The 15,000-nt window shown below is 41.1% G+C and overlaps 2 protein-coding genes across 4 annotated transcripts in view; one reads left to right on the forward strand and one right to left on the reverse strand.

Annotated features, from left to right (window-relative positions):
* adcyap1r1b (adenylate cyclase activating polypeptide 1b (pituitary) receptor type I) overlaps positions 1 to 7,068 on the forward strand; it is a 22,439-nt gene extending 15,371 nt beyond the window's left edge. For 2 of the 3 annotated variants that reach the window (XM_030373213.1, XM_030373212.1), the window contains exons 8-14: positions 1 to 49; positions 913 to 973; positions 1,058 to 1,127; positions 1,372 to 1,463; positions 1,737 to 1,866; positions 2,555 to 2,596; positions 3,088 to 7,068. The exon at positions 1 to 49 is cut by the window's left edge and continues 105 nt beyond it. In XM_030373213.1, coding sequence (XP_030229073.1) covers positions 1 to 49; positions 913 to 973; positions 1,058 to 1,127; positions 1,372 to 1,463; positions 1,737 to 1,866; positions 2,555 to 2,596; positions 3,088 to 3,567 — 924 coding nt within the window. In that variant the 3' untranslated portion in view covers positions 3,568 to 7,068. The remainder of the gene's footprint in view (positions 50 to 912; positions 974 to 1,057; positions 1,128 to 1,371; positions 1,464 to 1,736; positions 1,867 to 2,554; positions 2,597 to 3,087) is intronic. The other variant, XM_030373214.1, reaches the window with a different exon arrangement.
* Positions 7,069 to 7,535: 467 nt separating this feature from the next.
* Positions 7,536 to 15,000, reverse strand: part of ghrhrb (growth hormone releasing hormone receptor b) — a 26,120-nt gene continuing 18,655 nt past the window's right edge. The window contains exons 7-13 of the mRNA XM_030373215.1: positions 13,132 to 13,285; positions 12,633 to 12,693; positions 12,241 to 12,310; positions 11,874 to 11,965; positions 11,429 to 11,558; positions 10,718 to 10,759; positions 7,536 to 10,250 (exon numbers count right to left, since the gene is read on the reverse strand). Coding sequence (XP_030229075.1) covers positions 10,065 to 10,250; positions 10,718 to 10,759; positions 11,429 to 11,558; positions 11,874 to 11,965; positions 12,241 to 12,310; positions 12,633 to 12,693; positions 13,132 to 13,285 — 735 coding nt within the window. The 3' untranslated portion in view covers positions 7,536 to 10,064. The remainder of the gene's footprint in view (positions 10,251 to 10,717; positions 10,760 to 11,428; positions 11,559 to 11,873; positions 11,966 to 12,240; positions 12,311 to 12,632; positions 12,694 to 13,131; positions 13,286 to 15,000) is intronic.

The raw sequence follows: 15,000 nt of genomic DNA on the forward strand, positions 1-15,000 counted from the left end.
TTCTTCCCCGAGAGACGCTACTTCTACTGGTACATCATCATCGGCTGGGGTATGACCAACACACTGACCATACCTACTCCTACTGGTACATAACCATCGACTGACCAACACACTAACCATACCTACTTCTACTGGTACATCATCATCGGCTGGGGTATGACCAACACACTGACCATACCTACTCCTACTGGTACATAACCATCGACTGACCAACACACTAACCATACCTACTTCTACTGGTACATCATCATCGGCTGGGGTATGACCAACACACTGACCATACCTACTCCTACTGGTACATAACCATCGACTGACCAACACATAAACCGTACCTACTTCTACTGGTACATCATCATCGGCTGGGGTATGACCAACACACTAACCATACCTACTCCTACTGGTACATAACCATCGACTGACCAACAGACTAACCATACCTACTTCCACTGGTACATCATCATCGCCTGGGGTATGACCAACCTACTAACCATACTATCTGTATAGATATATGCCCTCATTCCTCATGGTTAGAAAGTGGATCTATCCTCCCCACTAGAAAATAGTTATTCATACAAATGAAGACGATAATAAATCAAACATCCATTTAAAATATATAACAAAAATGATAATAAAATAGATATTGTATTGCTTTGAGTGGAATCAAACACCTTCCGGGCTTGCTCCTGTGGTGAAAAACTATAGTCTATGGTTTATTTTATGATCTGATATGCCTGCACCATCCCTGGAAGGAGAAATCCCGATTCTGTGTTCCTTTCCTAAGGTTTCTCCCTTCTGTCTTTTGGGGGGAGCTTTCCTTAAGTCCTGAAGACGGCTGACTGTCTGTAAACGTAGCCTGGAACACCCTTTGAGACTGTAATTAAATGGACCTAACTTATTTTGTATGATTTGTAGGAACCCCAACGGTTTGCGTGACCATCTGGGCCGTATTGAGACTGCACTTTGATGACATCGGGTGGGTAGTGAGGAGTTCTATATCCACTGCTGTGATTTGTGAGGAGAGTCTTGTGAATATTGACCGTGGTCGTATTTCTCTCAGGTGCTGGGATATGAATGACAACGCTGCCATCTGGTGGGTGATCAAGGGACCGGTGCTAGCGTCCATAATGGTTAGTTCCAGCAGGTTACAAGGAAGCATGGCATTACAGATGGTTTTATTCAACAAATTATGTAGAATTTTACAACATTTCCATTCAAATTAATTACGATTTTTGTTTTGTTTTAACTTTGCTACTTCCATATCTATTCTTATACAAAAATATCAATGACTCTGCTGTGAACTATATGAATAATGTGAACAATTTGACCACATATTTCAGCACCCGCATTATGTTATATTTTTTCTCTTTTCAGGTCAACTTCGTCCTCTTTATCGGAATAATCGTAATCCTTGTCCAGAAGCTGCAGTCCCCAGACATCGGGGGAAATGAATCAAGTATTTACCTGTAAGCCAATATGGTGATCCAAAGTATGTCTTTGTCTCTGAGAATGAATGAAGACTGATGTGTGTGTGTGTTCCTAATGAGTGTGTGTGTATGTGTGTGTTGGTGTGCATGTGTGTTCCTGTGTGAGTCTGTGTTTGTGTTCTATATATATATGTATGTGTGTGTGAGTGTGTGCTCTCTAATTATGTATATTTATAAATATATGTGTGTGTGTGTGTGTGCTCTATGTTTGTATATATATATTAATATGTGTGTGTGTTTGTGTGTTTACAGGAGGCTGGCCCGCTCCACTCTGCTCCTCATTCCTCTATTTGGTATCCACTACACGGTGTTCGCCTTCTCCCCGGAGAACGTGAGCAAGAGGGAGCGTCTGGTCTTCGAGCTGGGCCTGGGCTCCTTCCAGGTGCGGACTCAACTGGAACATGTTTTGAGATGCTATTTCATTTGGAGGGGAGATGCTTTCAGCCAAAGATAATCACAGGCTTTTTGCTCGAAGGTTAAACTTGCACTATATGTTACTATATTCTACAACGCCCACATCCACGACTCAGTCTATTCAGGGATTTTTCCTCTAAATCATTTTATTCAGGTTGACTTTTGCCCTCCCCTCATATCGGGGAACATCTCAGTCACTTTCCGTCACAATCACTGTCATCTGGAAAGGATGTAGCTGTAACTGAAGATATAACTTAAGTCACTAGAGGTTGCTAATGGAAAAACTTGCTTAGGACAGGCAGGGTTGAACCCAGAAAAAAGCTAGACCATCAATCTGTGCAATTATAATGAACAGATGTAGACCTCATCAAAAACAAACACACACACACCAACAAAAAAACAAACAAACATTCACACACGCACACACACACACACTCACACACACACACACACACACACACACACACACACACACACACACACACACACACACACACACACACACACACACACACACACACACACACAAACATTCTCTGCAGATATTTATACTACAGCTTGATGCATCAGTTAGTTTAAAGCTCCTGACATATGTATTGGGTTAGAATAGACATATCTTCCTTATGTGACCCGGCCTTCTTGTTTTGTGTTCGCAGGGCTTTGTGGTGGCTGTCCTCTACTGTTTCCTGAACGGAGAGGTAAGTCTCCTTTAATACACACTTTATTACCACCCACTCTGTCGTGATAACATAGGAATAATGTGGGTTGGTTAAAGCAATACAAACTACTACTTTTATAAATAGCGACATTAAACTATTTGTTTGACAGTAAATGTAATAGAGGACATTGAGAATAGCTGTGATAAAGGTGTTTGATATTGTAACTGGGATTAAAGATCAAATCCCAGTGGATTTTACTATTGTACTATACTACTGTTTCAAGAGACACACTGTAACTGTTATAAAGGAACTTGAAACTAAATGAGTCTTTAAGAATCTAAGTGTGGTAAAAGACAGACTGTAACTGTGATTAAGACCTTTCAGACCAAGTCCGGACTCTTGAGAATCAAACTATGACAAGGAGATTCCAGACTCCAGTATTGACTTGAACCTAGGACAGATCGGAGACGTAGGGGACTAGGAGCGCTAGTGTCCTTTCAGCGAGGTCCATTAATAATGACGTTGTGAAGTATATCCCTCAAGGTGCAATCGGAGATCAAGAGGAAATGGCGCAGCTGGACGGTGAACCGGTACTTTGCTGTGGACCTGAAGCACCGCCACCCTTCGCTGGCGAGCAGTGGGGTGAACGGGGGGACCCAGCTGTCCATCCTCAGCAAGAGCAGCTCACAGATACGTATGTCCAGCCTGCAGGCCGAGACGCCAGCCAGCTGAACGGCAGCCAGAGCCAGCCCATAATCATGTCCAGCCCTGACGCCAACACCACCACCAACGCCGCCATGACCACCGCCAAGAGCACCACTAACCTCTCCATCGCCAGGCCCACCTACACCCCTCTGCCCATGACCAGCCTGTCCAACCCCTTCCCCAACCCCTACCCGGACACCTACCCGGACGCGGCCGTCATGGAGACCCAGCTCGGCCCAGACAACAGCGACCCCCCGGCGGAGGCCCAGAGGCCGGCCAAACCCCCAGAGCATCCTTTAGTCTAGCCCACCTGATGAACAACCACCACCCTGTTCCAAAATGCCCCCGATGTGCCAAAAAAACCACCAACCTACATCCGACATTCCGCCCCTCCTAAGCTGCTTGTCCAGGTGCTGCTGCTGTGAAATCCAAAAAAAATATCAGATGGCTTCAAACGGGTCTTTGATTGTAAAGGAGTCCTCTGAGCAAGAAGATAGTTAAAGTTATGTACATACTACTGTGGTTACTTTCAATAGGGTGTTTTGATTGACCTTAAAAGCACAGCTAGGCCCGCTTGAAGAATCATCTTATCCGTGCCATCATTGGAAAGTAACAACCATTCCATTTTGACAGAGGAAATTAAGTTTGTGTTCTCTTCTTCTCGTCCATGCCTCAAAGTGTTTTCCAGTATTTGTATTTGTCGATATCTTTAGCTCTCTCTCTTAAGAAGAACTCAGTATTAATGTGCTGTTGTGTGCCAAACCCCCCTTTGGAACGGCCAACTGATCTGACACAAGTAAAGACTCTGGGGAAACAGCAGCCACTTCATGTCAACTTTTCAATACAACCCACTAGGTACTGATGTCCTGGAGGTTGTCTTTTTCCTCATTTACAACAAGTGTTATGAGTGAAACTAAGGTTGAATTGATGCATGTTGACTCCCAAGAAGAAAATATGGTAGTGTTTCGGGGAGGTGGCTTATCTCCACCGTGCTCTTCGTGGGAGCTGACAAACGTCACTACTCCTCATTCGTGAAATAGTTTTTTTCAATCCAGTGCTGTGGGTGAGTTGGCAATTTTGTCGACTAAATGTGTTATTTCTGGAGGAGGCACATTCTAGCGCGCACTGCCGTTTGAATATTATATTCATAATGTATCAATATCATGGCGGCCGTTTTGAGAAATGTTGAGCGGATGTTTCGTCTTGATTTTACAGATGAAACAAAGCAGTTTACGTGAAAGAGTTTATGTATATTTACTGTCCAGATTCACAAAATGCCAAAAACATTGCCCGAGACAAAATGCTTGATGCAGGAATGCATTTCTCGTTTCTAACAAGTGAATTGTTACGATTTCCAACAACGACCATAAGGAAACGAAGCTAGCTGACCTTCTGAAATCCCCCGAGAAGCTGCCTCCTCTCGCGGGAGGTTGGGTCCGCGTGGTTCTAAACAGCCGCTAGTACATAACATGTCAACGAAAGATAACTCTTCAGAGGATGTAATATATAACATTTAAATGCTCAAGAATTTGTTTATTAATTCAAACGATGGTGATTAATTTTTTCTCGCTATTTGACTTGACTTTGCTCGTTCTTATTTGTAAATCGTTTGTGTTTGTAGTGGATTTCGACGATTTTCCCTTGAAACATCTGATGTCCTCACGCAGGTATTCCCAGTTATTTGTTCTTTCATTTCCTTTTGTTTTCTTAAGAAAAGAAATATAGTAGTGAAAAGCTATTCTGGAGGAGCCTATCATTTGTTTGGGACATTACAAGTACCTCTTTCTACCCTGCATTATCTTTCATGTCTGTGATCATATGTTTACTCAATATGTGTCTGAAGAAGAAACAAGCAAACACCAACATTGAGAACAACAATGTCACTTTTGGAGAAAGACTTTTTACTCTGGGGTAATTCTCTCATTCCAAAGAAGAAGGATATTCTCCTTCCATAGTTTGCACCGCTCCAGGGGTTGTCACCGGCTGCTTTTGGGCCGTCACTTGCAACCGATGTCACTGGAGGACCTTTTCCTTTGGGGTCTGGCGACGTACCTGTCCTCTCTGAATACACCTCTTCGCTCACTTTGTTTCTCCAGAAGTGCCTTGATGCACAAAGTAGGTTTGATTGCCGTTTTTATTTCGATATAAAACAACGAGAAGCAAAAAAATTGAAAAGAAAACGAAACGGAAGGTATTTAAAAGTGTAGTTGTGTTTTCACCGCACAAGACCGGAAACATTAAACCTTGGGGGCCTTTAAAAGTAGCTTATCAGTGTTTGAGATGGGCCCAACATAATATTGATAGTTTTAATGCACCTGTTATATTAATTCTGAATGGGTTTATCACACATAATGTATCTCTTCATCTTGGCACACCCAACCTTTTTAAATTGTATAATAATCAACTATAATTGATCAAAACTGTCCTGAGTTTATATTGCAGTTATATCATCCAAACCTTAAAATGTCTTGCAAGCTTTGGAAATCTTGTCTCGATGACCAGACATGGAAACTTTAAGTACAGCTGAAGTCAAACAAATGCATTTGTGGCTGCTAAAATTTATTATTGGACAGTATTATCAGGCCAAATAGGCCAATATATGTCATACAATTACCGAAAAATAGCCTATCTATAATGCACATTTACAAATCCTATAAGGCATACAAGTATTTTTTTTCCATATCAGGCAGTCCGTAAAGATTTTGTAAAATCAAAGAAGGGCTGACCTGGAACTGTATTTTCATTAATTATTTTTTACTGTATACGTTGTTGTAGTTTCTGCTCTGGCATGAAATAATAATACATTTAATACGAAAGTGCAGATTTACTTACAGCCATACGGGGGCGCTATTTAACCGTATGTCCCTGGTCGCGATAAATTCGGTCCAGAATGTGGTTTAAATTAATTATTATTTGAGGTTATTATTAACATAATGACAATCTTGTTTAGTTATGAGCCTTTGAAATATATATATATATATATTTATGTGTACATGATTATTTACGGTCCATGTCGTCGATAGTGTATTTGGAGCCTTATATAGCCGGTACTATGTTGATGTCAAGTTAGAAATAATGACGCTGTCAAAAAGCTGAAGATGAAGTAGTTTAGTGGCTTCTAGTAAAATACAAACGTTCTGCAGTTTCGTGTTTACAACGGAAATAAGCTGCCATTGCTTTATCTTATAAATTATACCTTTTGTGGTTCAAAGTGATCAAGCTTTTAACATATTTGCTGTGATGGTTTTTGCTACTCCTTTTTGTAACGGTGGTTGTTTAAAGTATTTTACGCCTAATGTGATATATTCTCTCGAAGGCTGCTACTGCATGCATTTGAAATAGTCCCAACCTCATTTGTACAGACAGAACTAAATTGGTGATTTTTAACATATGTCATTATGTGAACATATATTCACTGTCATAGCAGGATGAGCCAATAAGAAGGGTGTTTCAAAGGGCATCCTTGAAATTCAAGTGCCAAACAGGAATTAACTGAACATATTTATATTTATTCTACTACAATCTGCTGCATTATCGGAACACACCTTGAGGAAGATATTGAAGCATTTATTTTCATTTGGTCAATTTTCATTAAAATGTAATTTGACTCTGTTCAGCCGTGAGTGTGATTTGGCTCATCCAGACACTGATGGCTGAATGTAAAATGTGTGTTTTGTAAAGGGAATGAATTCCAAATTTTCTTTGACTTCTTTCTGTCCTGCCTGACATCTCATAAGCATCGTATCACATACAAATGCTAATGTTGGAGATTTTGTACATTATGGACATTAAACGTTTTGAACTTGTTGGCTCACAGCTTATTGTTGTGGTTTAATAAATATTAACATTAACCATCAAACATGTGCAGCCTACCTAGTGTTAATAAGTCAAACATAAAATTGTTCCCTCCAAGAAAGGGAAGAACACTTGACCAAAGTCAGCAGAAAGGCACATCTTTTTTCTTTCTTATTTTACGCAACCATAAAATATGGAATCAATAGGGGGTCAGGATGTGAGTCCTGTCACATCAATAATCCATAATAACCCACAACACAAAACCAGGCTGAGTGCTCATAGCATATAGAGTACAGGCTAAGATCATTACCAACATTATTTTGGCACTAAAGTCACTATGCCACCACCAGGAAAATACTATGTGACAGAAAAGGCACTGTAGCAGTCAGGCCTAAGTGATTCCTCCATATGATGACTTATGGCATGACCCAACCAAAACAAATCATACTGGCAATGCTGGCTGCGCACATCTTACGTAAAACCAGCGTAAAGTGGGCTATTTGTGTTCTAGTTCAGAACATCAATATGAACCTGCTATTTTAGTAAAATAAATCTGTTCGGTATTAATATTATGTAAACTAATGGTCAATAACTTAGTCATAAACTAATATCATTAATTACAAAAGAAGACTTAGTACAAGTTGCAATGCAATAAACTATATGATAGAATATTTCTGCAGTCATTTCAACAGTTCGGAAATCACACCTACGGTTAAAAACTGCCCAATGAAGTCAAGTGGTGCTCATTGCAGGGCCAAATGGACCTAGTCCAGCTAAACAGGTTTTTTGCTGCAATCAAAATAGTAAGGGTTAAGATTAGGGTAAGGTGTAGAGTTCAAAGTTTAGGTGTTATGGTAAGGTTTAGGGGTTAAGGTTAGGGTTATGGTTAAGGTTATGGTTACTTTTTAGGGTTAGGGTGATGGTAAGGTTAATGGGTTAGGGTAAGGGTTATTGTTAGGTTTAGGGTTTAAGGTTATGGATAGGTATATGTTTAAGTAGAGCAAATCAGGTTGCATGGTAAATTAACATGGGCCACTTATTTGTTTGAGTGAGTTGAGGAGGGGCTGGAGCTGAGCCGGCATTGCAGCTGGACCTATGGGGAGCAGGACTAAGCCAAGCTCCTCCCCGCATTGGCTCTGCAGTGAGCAGCCTCTCAATTAAGTGATGCTTGCTTTAGTTATAAGATCCTTTTCAAAATACAATGCAATCTACATTTTAATATTAAGATATTTTTAAGTATTCTTAGAATGTATTCATGACGAATAACATGATAGTTCCTGTTCCTGTTCAGTGATGGTTGACAGGACCCCTATTTTTCCACCCAGATGTGTGATTGAGTCGTCAAAAGATCAGGCTATTTAAAGAAATAGGTAAAATAGGGGCCATTTAAACAAATTATTTTGAATTATTTCATGATTAATTAGACATTAATATAGCATTGACATCATGTATATTTTGTCCTATGATGCGACGGAAAGATCATTCATATCTCATCCCATTGTTATACTATTTGTCAGCAATAGTTAATATCTATTATTCAATAAAGGAATTATTGATTAACATTGTATCAATATGATGATGATGATGATATACAATTCCTGTCGGCTGAAAACCTGATAAAATATGTGCCGCTATTAACATATGTATAATTACAACACAGAACCATACAAAAGGACAACCTAATGGACTGTTTAGTGCTCCAGAGTGTGCGCGTGTTCACTGTGCAAGAAATGTGGATCCTCCGACAGAGAAGGTCCAAAGGGCACCGTCGTGCTCGGCTATATTCTAATATAAGAGAGTTCTGCTTCGTACACGTGTTGGGACACGCCAAGAAAATCATACCATTGATGACATCGGTCCTATGGAGAATGACATCGATGGGCCTATGGGCTGAGAATTTTCTCCACACGTCTGAGGCAGTACTCTTTTATACAAGAAAATAGCCGCGCGTGACGTTGTCCCTTTATTTGAGGTTTAAACCGCCATTTATTTTAAATCCTCCTCCATAACCTGGTTGTTTCAGCTGGCTTTGAATCACTAGTATGGGTTAGGGTAAGGGTTAGCTCTGTTACAAGTGTCACAGAATACTAGAATCTAAAAGGGAGACAGCGCCATCTCTGGTGAAACACGGGCGTTGTTGTATTTGCAGTTTCTTGATTGGCCAAGAAGGTCAAGGAATGACGGTGTCGACATTCATATGGTGAGTCACATCGATACAGAAATAGCATTAACTCACCTCACCAGAGACATGTTGTTCCTGGCAATAGATTTTTGTGCTGGTCACACTTTGAAATAGCTGTTTTATGTATAAATTATACACAAATTAAGTTTCATAAGTTCCATTTTCATTTCTGTGTGGTTTCAGGGAATGAAAATCCCATCAATTATCTACAGTGTGGAAGTGGAAGAGACCAGATGAAGGTCACTTTTTAGGTTTTTCAAGTAGCAAGATGATCAGCGAAAGTAGATTTTCCAGGTTCAGAAAGTAAAAGTCCATCCCTATGACTTATGGTTGTTTCTAGAGTTTGAATTCTAAAGCACTTCTTACCTGACTAGAAAAAGGGATTCATCAGGTTAAATAAGTAAATATTGTTTTTATTATAATTGTGTAAACTCAACATTCAAATGTTAAAGTTAAATATATTACAGGTATAAAATACGTTTTTTGATTAAATAAAGGTAGAATCCCTTAAATGTGTTGTTTTCGTTCATTTTATGAATATATTGTTGTTCACTGCTAGAGCATGTTGTATGGCACGTAAACCATCGACGCCATGTCAACTGTAAACACTTTTGTCCTTTCTCATTGTGTCCGTGCGTAAGTAAAGCTAAAAAAAGCACAAGGTCAAACAACTGACTCATTGCCAGTGGTTGGCCGACCCGGCACGGGGCTTATTTTACTTTGTGGACCTGAATTCTCTACCTCCGATGAGGTGTGTATGACGAGTGTGGAGGACCAGTGAGCCTTAATGAACCGGCGGCGTTGATTCAGAAAGATGAGACGCAACTATGTGGCGGTGCACATCAGTGTGCATGTTTCTGAGGCCGGCCGGTCCTTGGGGCTGGACTTGTCCAGGACGGAGCTCTGGGTGATTGTGCTGCTCTCCATGAAGAGTGTGCGGCGGCGTTTGCTGTAGCGCAGGTAGTTCTGGGTCTGCCACTTGCACAGACGCTTCTTCAGCTCTGCCTGGACCTGGTTTTATACACACACACACACACACACACACACACACACACACACACACACACACACACATAGATGTGCACAGACACACAAACACATACACATACACACATACACACACATACATACACAGACAAATACAAGCAATCACAAACATGAATGCATATGCCACAGATGCACACAGACATGCACAAGCGTGTACATTCACGCACATGACAATGCAAAAATAACGCACGCACACATAAATGCAATTGCAGATACACATGGACAGAAACATGGACAGAAACAGAACACACACACATGCATTATTTAGCATAACCATAGATCTGAGAGGAGAATCACACTCCTGTCCTTCTCTTCTCATATCAATATCACTTGTCTAGACACACTACATAGGTCTAGTTTAGACCTATGTTAAACGTAGAGCTCAGCATTGATCTCTACATGGAGAGCTTAATAATGAATGAAGGGCTCACCTCTCCGTTCAGGAAGCAGTACAGCAGGGCCACCACAAAGCCCTAGGAGACGGGCAGACGTTACAAACAGCACCTCACTCGCCTAACGCAGAGCACATCTTTCATTCTCTCTCTCCCCCCAAGCTCTGGGGCTCTCTCACCCACTCTCTTTCCTACTGATTGCAGGATGGCAGCATATGTTTTGAATGATATCGTGATTCGTGACACATCTGGTACATAATATGCGCCGCGTCATGACGGCAAAATGTCACCAGGAATGGCAACATTATGCCACAGTACACGATCACATTATGATACATCACGTCACATCTTGCCATCGTAATGCATTTCATCATCACATCACATCACGACATTTTGATTAAGTCTTATAGTATCATCAAATCAAAACATGACATCATCATAATCACATGGCTTCATAATACTACTATTACTACTACTACTGCTACTCTACTCAAACAATTATGAATATACAGCGCCTATATATAGCTTCAGTAGTCCGAAGGCACTTAATCACAATCTATATTCACATCAAATCCCAAAGCCCTTTGAAACTGTACCGGTGATTAAGAAATACAAATAAAAATAATAGAATTCCAAAATTGTAAATGAATTGAATTGAATTGAAATCCTCCCATCAAAACATCACAATGCGTATCAACAGGACATCATCATCTCATCGTGTAATCCCACAGGCTCGTCAATGCGGTGTACCTGGAAGGAGCCCAGGCCCAGCTCTATGAAGATGCGGGCCTCTGCTCCTGTGTTCTCTGGCAGGAAGGCGAACACCATGTAGTGCATCCCCAGCAGAGGGATGAGGAACAGGGTGGACTTGGCTAGCCTCCTGCTCACACACACACACACACACACACACACACACACGCACACGCACACGCGCACACGCACACACACACACACACACACACACACACACACACACACACACACACACACACCACACGGGATGGACAAGAAAAAATTATCCTGTCATTGAGAAGGAAGTGTCGTTGTGTGCGAGCACACGTTTGCATCGGTTTGTTTGTGTGTGGGTTTTACGTCTGAATGTGTGTGTGTGTGTATGTGCTTGTGTGTGTCTTTGTATGGCTGTTAATGCGTGTGACGCCTGAACGTGCGTGTGTTTATGTGTCTGATGGCTCACATAAAGTTGCTGGTGTCATTGCCACCGACGCCAGGAGATTTGAGTTTCTGAACAAGAATGCGAATCACGTTCATAAAGATGAGGAAGTTGACCTGCAGAAGAAAAACAGCCTGTAAGAGCAACATTCATCCAGTTCCAGCAGGACTTATTATGCTGACATCATAACGTTAGCATCATGAAGTATAACTCATTTAAACTACAAGACCGCGCCCAGCACTCTCTAATGTAGGAACTAGTAATGACGGCTCTGCTTTAGTTTACAAGTTCAACAGCACGGCTGTAGTACTGGTGATGTACTGGTGATGTAGATGAAGTAGGTGCAGTACTAATGCAGTACTGTTTTCTGTCGCTCCAGTAGTTCTCTCACCAGTAGTGAGGCCGTGATTGGTCCTTTGATGATCCACCAGATGAACACCACATCTGTATCATCCCAGCAGCTGGACATTAAGACCAATGTCACGTGTGTTACACTTATGTTACGTGTATGTTAAATATGATACGTGAAGGTTACACATATTTTGTTAGCTTAGCAAACACACACACACACGCACACACACGCACACACACACGCACACACACACACACACACACACATACACACACACACAGACACACACACACGCACACACACACACACACACGCAAGCACACACACACACACTATATTTTGACCAATCATACTTCCATATGTATTCATATTTATTTAATAGTACATAACAGCTATATATTCCTATTCAAGTTTTCGGTATAGTGAGTCACCCGTTGTCATCGTAGAAGTGTCTTGTGAGGATCCAGGCCATTATGATGGTAGTGGGGAAACCTTGTGGGTCACAATACACTTTCCAATCACCACAAACGTATAACATAATTGCCCAATCAATGAGAATTATATATTCCATGCATGAAAAACATATGCATCCTTTTCCAGTGGTAGTAAATTAATATTTTATTTAAAAAATGGTTGAGTGAACTAAAAAGGGTCAGTGAATCCTCAGTCTATATGCTGATGAGGACTAGAATAAAGAACTTAAGATAGAGAGAGAACAGGGCTGAGAGAAAGAAATAATGTACACAAGATTAACTGATAGAGAAGGAGAGAGGGAAATCTAGATCATCTGAGATATTAAGAGGGAGAGAGAGAGAGAGAGAGTGCCAGAGAGAGAGACACACACACACAGATACAATGAGGAAAATACATTGCAAGAGATGCAAATAAGCGATAAATCATTGTCTGCATCCTAGGCAGCGAGCCACCCACCCCAGCCGATCAGGATGTACCACCAGAAGTACTTGGTCTGGGAGACGAAGGTGAGAGCCAGTAGGGTCTGGAGGTACATCCCTTCCACCAGCAGCCAGAAGTAGTTTGCCAAGATGCTGAACTGGAAGAAGGCCACTACAGACTTACAAGAAATCTGGAGGACAGCAAGAAGATCATACAAATTACAGCCGATTTACATCATGTAATACACAAAAAAAACAGGAAGCTGAGGTAAAGCAGCAGTTGGAACATGCTAATGGTTTCGACATTTAGTTCTATAGGTTCACAGTTCCCCTCACCTCTTTAATTAAGTTTAATAGGATATATATCGGCCTGGTTGATTCCCATGGGTTTGTGTGACCCATGGTCGTTCGTCTGCTTAATTGGTTTTTAAGCAGGCTCTGATGGAGGCAGCCCATGGGACTCGGAAGGCTAACAAGGCTATGCCAGATTAGCTCACTACTAGCTAGGCTTGATTTGGTTCATGAAATGGATAAGCATGAAACAGCTAATAAAACACAAAGCTTATTAACCCAAATACTCAGACCAGAGCTGCCAAGTCTCACGCCTTGAGTGTGAGACTCAAGCAAATGACACTCTTCACACGGTCTCAGGCCACACCTCCTATTTCTCACTGAAATTCCACGCCATTTGCTATTGCGCAAACTTTTTCAACAATCTTTATGAAATCGGACGGCGGACATACCCAAACAGAGCAGAGCACACTGAGCTCAGCCCGATATCTCACCTAGTAGCGACGGCACGCTGAAACACCGTGAGTTTAAGCACCGTGAGTTTAAGCACCGTGAAGTTTCCGATCAGATTTTGGGTGTAAGCTAACGTGGGTAACGTCAATTGCTTTTCATTGTAATAAGATATAGCAAGTTGACCGTGGTAAGTAGGTCATTAAGGGCCCATGTGCCATAATTATAATGGGCGTACCCTACTACCCACTAAATATGTATTCTATGTTGGTCAAATTCCAATTTAAACAAAAAAAAACACTCACATAAAATGAGGGTGGGTTACTTTAAACTAACATGTTAATTAGATTCATGTTCAACAGATGAATAGTATATCATATCATAACATAGGCTACCACATTTTATGAAATGGTTTTCAAGTGATCGAACTGGAGAGAGACTTTTCGAGCGATGATCATAGAAGATTAAATTTGGTGTACCAATCCCATGTTGTGATCAACTGAAGGCGTTCCACCAAGGGAAATCACAATTACCCATTAGACATACACTAATCCTGTAAAGGGCACACATCACACGCACTTCACTATACATATGTACAACAGCCACACATCAACAAATGCAGCTTCAATCATTCTCTGAAGTAGGAATAGTGGTATAACAAGCCAATCGTATATGCAATGCTTCAGACACCTGAGCAGGATGAATAGGGTGTTTAAGTGTGAATTATTTCAAAATTGGGGTCGGTCTCTATTCAATGTGTATATCTTTAATTACATACATATTATCAATAATTTATATTGGGGGCAATCCCATCATAAATGTATCAGATCCCCCCCGGGATCTGCTCCCATGGTAGCCCGTACATGATTCACAGTTCTTCAAACGTCTCTTGAATAATGTCTCATTGTTAATTTCATATTTCAATTATTGCACACAAATTTTGTTTGCTTCAAAGATGTCAGGGAAGAAGCATAACGATCTGAGACAGTGAAGAAGACAGTGGAAAAGGCAATGGAGAAGACAGTGGAGGAGAAAGTGGAGAAGACAATGGAGGGGGCAGTAGAAAAGACAGTGGAGAAGACAGTGGAGAAGATAGTGGAGAAGACATTGGAGGAAACATTAATGTTAACATTTGAGGAGGCAATGAAGGAAACAGTGAAAATGG

The sequence above is a fragment of the Gadus morhua genome, chromosome 12, assembly GCF_902167405.1.
Source record: "Gadus morhua chromosome 12, gadMor3.0, whole genome shotgun sequence".
NCBI lineage: Eukaryota > Metazoa > Chordata > Actinopteri > Gadiformes > Gadidae > Gadus > Gadus morhua.